General features: G+C 32.4%; 1 protein-coding gene across 1 annotated transcript; it reads left to right on the top strand.

The window, feature by feature from the left end:
* Positions 1–1,892: 1,892 nt before the first annotated feature.
* On the top strand, positions 1,893–5,956 carry LOC127074097 (PGR5-like protein 1B, chloroplastic). Its single transcript, XM_051015380.1, has 11 exons — positions 1,893–2,265; positions 2,351–2,472; positions 3,239–3,335; positions 3,438–3,538; positions 3,725–3,781; positions 4,148–4,224; positions 4,468–4,519; positions 4,912–5,022; positions 5,095–5,192; positions 5,322–5,405; positions 5,625–5,956. The coding sequence occupies exons 1-10, from the start codon at positions 2,076–2,078 to the stop codon at positions 5,386–5,388; spliced, it is 972 nt and encodes a 323-aa protein (XP_050871337.1). The 5' UTR covers positions 1,893–2,075; the 3' UTR covers positions 5,389–5,405; positions 5,625–5,956.
* The last annotated feature ends 2,927 nt before the right edge of the window (positions 5,957–8,883 follow it).

Here is an 8,883-nt window from a genome sequence, read left to right as displayed (position 1 = left end):
CAGGCCATATGCTTTTGATTTTTCAAACTCTTTTCATTAATACTTATTTTGAATTGAATTTTAAGTCAACTTTGACTTCATTTTTGTGAATACTTCTAATTTGTAAATACAACTCACTCAATTTGCTTTTGTGGTTTCAATGATCACCTTTGTTAAAACCTTTTTCATAAACATTAGCCATAGGTTTGAGTTATCATAGTGGTTGATGTAAACCTCACCTCATCCTTAGTGATTGGACTATAAGTCTTCCATACTTATTATAGGGTGGATCCTTCACTAGTATGTTGAAGCTCTCCTCACATGGTGGATTGCTGGTTTAGGTTGAGTTTTCTCCCTTTGATAACAAAAGACCTTAAGGCCTTTGATCAAATCAATTCACCAATCTTTTGAGATGTTTACCCCGAACTACGAGGTTTTGATCCTATCTTTGTGATGGTACGTAGGCAATGGGTTTATCCATTCAAACAGCAAAATTATAAATAATTTGTATATTCTTTTCTTATCTCCCCAATCATGTTTGCACAAATATTTTCACAAATACCAACCTACCATACAACATTTGCAAAAAGGGCTCCCTTAGAGTACTAAGGATGTTTTGGGTGCTTAAAACCTTCCCATTGCATAACCAACCCCCTTACCCAGATCTCTGACATTTTTATTAGTTTTTGATTTGATAAAACTTCTCGGTTTTTGTTCGCTTTCTAACCTTTCCTTTGGATAAATAGAAGTGCGGCGGCAACTCGAATTTTATGATTTACTTTTGATTTAGTCAATAAATCTAAAGGTAACGAATACTCCACTACAATATCGTAGGTTAGATGGAGGTAACTAAATGTGATAAAAAATGCATCAAACAGAATATTACTTGAATCCTTAAAGAACAAAGACGAGGGATTTATAAAAAAACAAGACACTCAACAATAAATATTTGAAGTTACTTATAGATTATATAATTGGTGTTTGAAAATGTTTATGTGAGTTTCCAAAATGCATTTTCGGAATAATTTAAATAATAAAATTGATGTGTGCCTAAGAAATGAATGAGTTGTGTAGGTATTAGGTGTGTCCAAAGATGTATTTCCAAAATTTAAAGGTATTTTAATATTTTCACGTGGTGTATTTAAGAAACTCTCTTACTTAACATAATTAAATATCCATACACAACATTTTAAATAACAAGAAAACATAAAAATAAAAATAAATTTTTAATTACAACTTTACTTTGCCACTAAAACAAAGAAAACAAACAAAAGTTCCAAAATAATAACCCATTAAAATATAAGAATAAAATCTCAAATACTTCATCATCATTTTTATTCATTTTCATTGTAGATACACTTTTATGCATGATCATTTCTTCCTCATACCAATTAAAAAAATTATAAGTTTTTTCACATTTTTGTGACAACAAAGAATTATGTATTAAAAGATTATGTGCTAAGAATTAGAACCTACAAACAAACAAAAAATCACAAAATTTAACATAATTTAGTTCTCAAACATCTAAAATATCAAAATATTATGTGATTGATGTGACACAAATGAAAAAAAAAATTTATATCGAAAAATCACTTGATTCATTATATATATATATATATATATATATATATATATATATATATATATATATATATATATATATAAACTACAATTGATAATATAAAATCTAAAAAGACAAAACTTAAAAATGAATTAAAAAAAAAAATCAAAACTGCAATTAAAACAAAGTTGTAAAATAAAAAACAATAGACAACAATATTGACACAATATTTTATTTTCTGTGGGACCCACTTGCCTACGTGACACACAGCCATATCAAGCGTAATGCCAACGCAACAAACCACCAGCATACACACATCTAAAGCCCGCATCACATTTTTTCCGAACAAGTCATCACAGACACGTAAGCAACAAACACGACGAAATGAAAATAAGCCGTTGCGTTTCCCTCCACACATTTTCTTTACCTTATCTCCCAACTTCTTCTCTCCGATTTTCCCCTTTTTTTTAACACTCCAAATTTAACAACCACAACTGAAATTTCCTCTATTACACTTCCACCACTCACCACCACCATGTTCACCGCAACCAAAGTAGCCTTCACATTGACACCCCCTCGTCCATGTTCTTCACCTTCCCCTACACCTTTCGTTCCAATCTCTTCTTCTCTTTCTCGTCCTCACCTCATTCACTTCAATTCCCGTCACTTATGCCTTCGCCGGAGACTTTTCCTACTTTCACCTAAAGCCACCGCAGATCAACCAGGTCTCACTTCAATATTAACTTCTTTTTTTTACATCTTCTAACAACGCATCCTCTTTTTGCTTATTGCTTATTCTTTTTCTTTCAGGGAAGGTTGAAGAATTTGAAGGAGAAGCTGTTGATAGTAATGTTCTTCCTTATTGTAGCATAGATAAAAAAGAGAAGAAATCCGTTGGGGAACTCGAGCAAGAATTTCTTCAAGCGCTTCAAGTATATATATGCCACCGAATTAGTTTATTTTTTGTTTTTTTCATTAACGTTTGAATAAACACCTTAATTAAATGCTTATATTAGAGGTGAGAATATACTGAGTGAGTTAAGCCTGCCTAAGTCTTACCTATAGCACTTCATTCTTGAGTATGACATTTTCGAAAGTGTGATTAGCCTATTAACACGCGTAAAGTCTATTTTATTTGAACATATGTAAATAAACAATTTAATTGATATTAAAATCGGCTAACAAATTAAAAAACCAATGAGAATAAATGTTTGTTTGCAATGCAACGACTTACTCGACTTTATCTAGTAGTATAAGTTGTGTGATAGTATTTGTTAGAGAGAGCTTATGAAAATAGTTAATGACTTAGTTCATAAGGCATGGGGGTTATGTAGACTAGGCCAAATAGTTAATGACTTAGTTAAATAGGATTATAAAAAAACCTAGGCCTTTTCTCTTTTAAAAAAGAAAGCTAATCTGGCATGGAGTTATGTAGACTAGGTCGTAGACCCCCTTAATTGGCCTGAACTATTCCCACCCTTAATTTCGATCAGATAAGTGCTTATTTATAAAAGCATTTCCATAGCTAAAGATAAAATAGTATTAAAATGTATTTACATAAGAAATAAGTTGTTTCCTATTTTGAAGAACCAATGAATTCATATAGGTAAATCCAAACAGCCTCAAGTTTGATGCTGTCCTACACAAGTTTTGGATATGTGGATTAAATTTGTGTTTTTTTGTTTTGTTTTATTTCAGTCGTTCTATTATGAGGGAAAGGCTACTATGTCGAACGAAGAATTTGATAATCTCAAGGAAGAACTCACGTGGGAAGGAAGCAGTGTTGTTATGCTAAGTATGGTGTAACTTTGTTCTGTTGTTATGCATATGAATGATGAATTAGTGTTAGTATGTAAGTCTGTTTATTTCAAGTCTTTGTTGAATTACTGTTGTGCAGGTTCGGATGAACAAAAATTTCTTGAAGCTTCTATGGCTTATGTGTCTGGAAATCCAATTTTGAATGACAAAGAGTATGATGACTTGAAAATGAGGCTAAAGGTTTGCTATTTGTGGATTTTCATTTCATTCATGAAAAGTCTTTTGTGTTTTGTGGGGTGAATTCATCATTGTATCAGTTCTGGCATATTGGTGGTAAAAAGTTGGGAATGCAGTTGTAATTGTTTTGTTAGTTCTACGTCTTTCTCTTTCTGGCATTAATTTACTAATCTAGTAGTTGTTTTCCAGATGGAAGGTAGTGAAATTGTTGTTGAGGGTCCAAGGTGCAGTCTTCGAAGTAAAAAGGTAAGTGTTGATATGTAGTGTACTCTCATATTTCAGTTTTGGTAGTTAGTTGTAGTTATATAGAGTAGTTTTTTTTTATTAAATCATTCTTGGAGTGTTAAATAATGAATACAGGGGTAGTTTTTCTTGTTTCATTAATAAGAGATCTGTTTTGAATTGGGATAAAAGCTAAGCTACTAAGATCAGTTATATCACAAGTAATGACATGAAATATAGGAGGATCATTACATGTCAAATCCAATGCTTTTTTATGTGCTAGAATTCAATTTTAGGAATTTACCCTATCATTTGGGATTTACGAGTACTTCAACGTCTGCATCTTCTGTGTTTAATCTTTGTTCTATACTTATTACATTCTTTTTATAGGTTTACAGTGACCTGTCTGTTGACTATTTAAAGATGTTCCTGCTGAACGTCCCAGCCACCGTGATTGCATTAGGATTGTAAGTCGCTTCCGTGTCTTCCCGCATCTATGGTTTCCTACTACCTGATGTCATAATGTACCTGCTACATATTTTATAATCTTCATATATATAAGTATTCACTTTTTATCATTTATCCTTTTTAAAAGGTTTCATCCCAAATGATGGATTTAATTGCATTTTTGTTTATTTGATATTAATATTTGCAGTTAGGTCTTTACTTTTTTGCCTTTAATTTTTTATTTTCTTTTTGTGATCTGTTAGGTTCTTCTTCCTTGATGATCTGACTGGATTTGAAATCACTTACTTGCTAGAGGTACGTTCTCATTTGTTCTTGTACCTAGAATTTCGAACTCGTACCTGCAAATCGCTTACTTGTATAGCATCTGAAAGTAGTTGCATTTTTAAGGTCCTTTTCTTTCACATATTCTATTGCCTCTTAAATCTCAAGAAGCAGTTTATCTTCTACACCTTTGGATTTTGCATATCTTGTAGTTGGAAAAAAGATCTTCTGCAGGGTAAACTATAGAGAGCAAAGTGCAAATGGATTATCATTTAATGAAAGAAAAACAGTGCATGTATTTTATCATAAAGTACAAAGTTACATGATACCAATCCACAGATTCGCAAAACTCATACAATTATTTTGAAGTAGATATTACACTTCTTGCTACTATAACATGCATTATTATGGATTGTTGAGTGCAGCTGCCGGAGCCGTTTAGTTTCATCTTCACTTGGTTTGCGGCTGTTCCTCTCATTGTATATCTAGCTCTATCACTAACAAGAGCCATTATTAAAGATTTTGTGATTTTAAAGGTAAGAATTTTTTAATACTAGTTTGTAGATTATATTTAACTGCTACATATACTGATTTTTTAACTTTTAAAGGGTCCGTGTCCAAACTGTGGAACTGAAAATACCTCCTTCTTTGGGACTATACTGTCAATTTCAAGTGGTGGTTCCAACAACAAAGTCAAATGCTCTGAGTAAGTACGGAAACTACTACACCGGAGTAAATAACCATTACAGTTTCTTATGATTCATATTTTATCCTTAAGCTAATTTAACTTATGGTATAACAACAATTTAACGACGGAAATTAACATCTGAATCAGCTGTGCAACTGAAATGGTGTATGATTCAACTACAAGATTGATTACATTGCCAGAAGGAAGTAAATAAGTAACACCTAAGTGGAGGTATATTCCTAGCTTACTCTAGTATCACTGTCAAATCTATTGAAGCGTAGTATATATTTTGCATATGTTGCAATATACTATTTGATCTTTGTTTCTATCTAGTTATAAATGTATTAAGTGAATGAATTTTATAAAAGATTCTGTCATTTTGAAAAAAGGTAACCGTGTCTTTTGAACATAGGTGCATATAGCAATACTCATGTTATGCTATGCATACAGGTATTCCTGGAACTATATTCATTGTTCATGCAATGGGAGCTCATCAATAGGTGTTACTGTTAAAGTGACAAATTTATCCAAGAGAAACGTTCCTAATTATGCGTCATGTTGTCACTGTCACACATAATGTGTGTGATCTCAATAGTTTGAATGTGTCACTATTCTACTTGTAAGTAATATGGACTCTGTATAGCATACACTGCATTGTTTACTGGAAAGGTTATGAGGGTGCTTAACAGCATCAATGAGTCTAACCTAAATAATGTGTGTAAGGAGTTTGGTTACACGCTTTTGAATTGCAGGAATGCCAATAGAATAAGGAAAATTGAGTATATTCAAATTATGAAAGCTAATTGACAATTAGGCCAGAGCTAGTATAGAATTCCAGGGGCCAGGGCCAGAATTTCCAAATACTTCCTCATGTGAATGTTCACCTTAGGAATTGCTAATTACACCTTATGTATTTCTAATAAATTTTATAAAAATTTAAAAATGTTCTTGGCTGGATGTTATCTTTTAGATGCATCCATTACACTTTTGTTCAGCTGACCTCACATAAGAAAACTCAAATGTGTTTGGAAAATAAGATCCGGACACACCATATACGGAAGTTGAAGTTGGGTGCATTTTGAAGGACCAAATTAAAGTTGAATAAAACATGAGAAGGAGAATATTAATATCACATAGAATTGATAATAATGATAATTCATGTGTTTTCTTAAGATTTCACATTTGTTCTTTGAATAAGTCACATGTTCGTGTGCTCTTCAATTTCTTTATCTTTTAAGTTTAACTCTCCCTATTTGGCAAATTTAGAAGGAACACATGTTTTGGTTGAAGCAGTTTAAATCAAATAAGCAAACCGATAAATTGAAAGAAAAAAGCATGAAACAAACCGATAAATTGAAAGAAAAAAACATGAGTTTCCTTTCCGGTATCCCATGACAATTATGTATGTGTAGATCAACAATTTATTTAGGTATGTTCCATGACATGGATGTATGATCCCACAAATTGCTCTGAAAGTTAACTTTTGGATATGTTTTGTTCTGCTTTTATTTTTCAGATATACTTCTTTTTTCTTTTGATGGGTGAAGCTATATAGACAATATTGTATAGTGTGTGTTCGAAAGTATCTTTTGAACGGATACATTTTCAAACTTCTATAAAGTTTGAGAATAATATATATGATGTAACGTGAATTTCTAACCTTTTTGTGACCTAACAAATCACATGAAATTAAAAGCTTAAGACATATTATTACAACTTTTTCATAGGATAATAGTTCATGGCCCCTGCCACAAGTCTTGATAAATCAAAACGAATATTGTGGATTAGTATCTTGGATATTTGTTCGTTTTTTTTAAACAATAGTATGAATCATTTTTATGTAACTTACTCAGCAAGTCATCCCTTCCCATTGTGTAACTTGCTTAGCAAGTCACCCATTTCTATTAGTTAGTTGGAGTTTGTTAGATAGTTAGTTATTTCTGTTTTGATTAAACTAACTAACTATTCCATCTAACCTGATATATAAGCGTGTAATGTGCCAATTCTAACAAATGAGAAATTCAATTCTTCACTCATCCATTCATTCTTCTCAAGCTTGATCATGATTAATAGATTTGTTTTTATGGTATCATAGAGTTTGGTTACATCTAACTCTGCTTTGTATCTCTTGAACGACGAGAAATAACAACAACAATAATTCAAACAACAATGACACGAATTCTTCTTCAAATCCAGATGTTGCACTAGATCCATATTACATTCATCCATCGGAAAATCCAACAACTGTGTGTTACATCTTAATTGGAAGGAGGTGGAAATTGCCATGAATGGGCGAAGTGGAGGAAACATGTTCTTGCAACCAAGTTTTTTTTGATTTGTGAGTGGATCGTTTCTAATTCTAAAATAAGATGATCTTAGTTTTGTTGCATGTAAAAGGTGCAACAATCTTGTTCACTCATGGTTAATCGATTTTATGAAGCCTCTGTGGAACCATGGTTTACAGGTAATCAAAGCTAAATATGACAATGATAGCTTGCTTTTGATAATGTGATTTGATGATGAAAACTTGGTTTCACTTGTGTAGATGTAACCTTTGATAAAACTTAAAACATAAAGCCAAGCAAGAATGACAAGGTGTCAAAGATGCAAACAGATGAATTAAGATTTGATAAACACTACAAACATCCTCTGATGATGACATTTAAGCTTGAATATATCTCAAGCCTCATCCCTAAGAAGACTCAAGCAAGTCCTTATATAATTGGTGTATTCGACAAGTATTGAAGCTTCAAATTGTGAAAGAAAGGAAATGTAAAAGCTTTCTCAGCCATGTCTGAGTGAACTATGTTTTGTAAAAACACAAAGCCATGTCTGAGTGAACTATGTTTTGTAAAAACACAAGGGCATTCTCGTAAAGCAGTAAGGATAAATCACGCGCGCACACACACAGACGCACAAGCACACTCACACAGGCACACACGTGCACACACACACACATTTACAACCTTTATTTCTCAAAGTAAACAACCCAAAAGAATTTTGGAGCATAGCCAGTTGAATTAGGAATTGCCTGAATACTTTGAACAAAGTTTTGAATTGTCCAATCAATTGGAACATATACCTAATCGATTTGGTAGGCGCAAACGTTGTCCATAAATGATTGTGACAATGTCTTAATGAAAGGCAACATCTTTGTATCCATTCTTTTCATTTTGAGCATTTGCAAACGATTATTTAGGACTCCCAATCAATTAGAACATTTATTTTGACCAATGGATATTTCCTTTCGTGTGTCCACCTCTACCCTATAAATAAATGCCTCCCCTCCCCCCTTCAATTTTCACATCCATAAATATGAGCTTTCTATCTCACTGCTCACTCTCTAAATATATTTTTTACTTTGCCTTACTATAATTTAGTTACTGCGCTTCGAGAAAGTCATTGTTTTTAAGTGAGATTTTGTATTCTGGAAAATGGTGTTATTGTAAATTCACCAAGGAGTGATTTTCTCTTGGTTGAATAATGTATCCTCAAGGGAGTGTTTGTTTGGGTTCAAAGCTAAACTCATTAAAAGATTTGTTTCAGGATTTAGTTTCTAAGTCATCTGTTCGGTTCGTAAGCTCAACCATTGTAAAAGCTTACTTCGGTTCGAGATCATCCCGATTTAAAATCTTAACTTAGTTAGTGGTCAACCTATTCAAAACCCTGATTCGGTTTGAGATCATTCAAGTTTAAAATCTCAACTTTA

Source organism: Lathyrus oleraceus, chromosome 4 (genome assembly GCF_024323335.1).
Source record: "Lathyrus oleraceus cultivar Zhongwan6 chromosome 4, CAAS_Psat_ZW6_1.0, whole genome shotgun sequence".
Classification (NCBI taxonomy): domain Eukaryota; kingdom Viridiplantae; phylum Streptophyta; class Magnoliopsida; order Fabales; family Fabaceae; genus Lathyrus; species Lathyrus oleraceus.
This window is presented reverse-complemented; position numbering and strand designations above follow the sequence as displayed.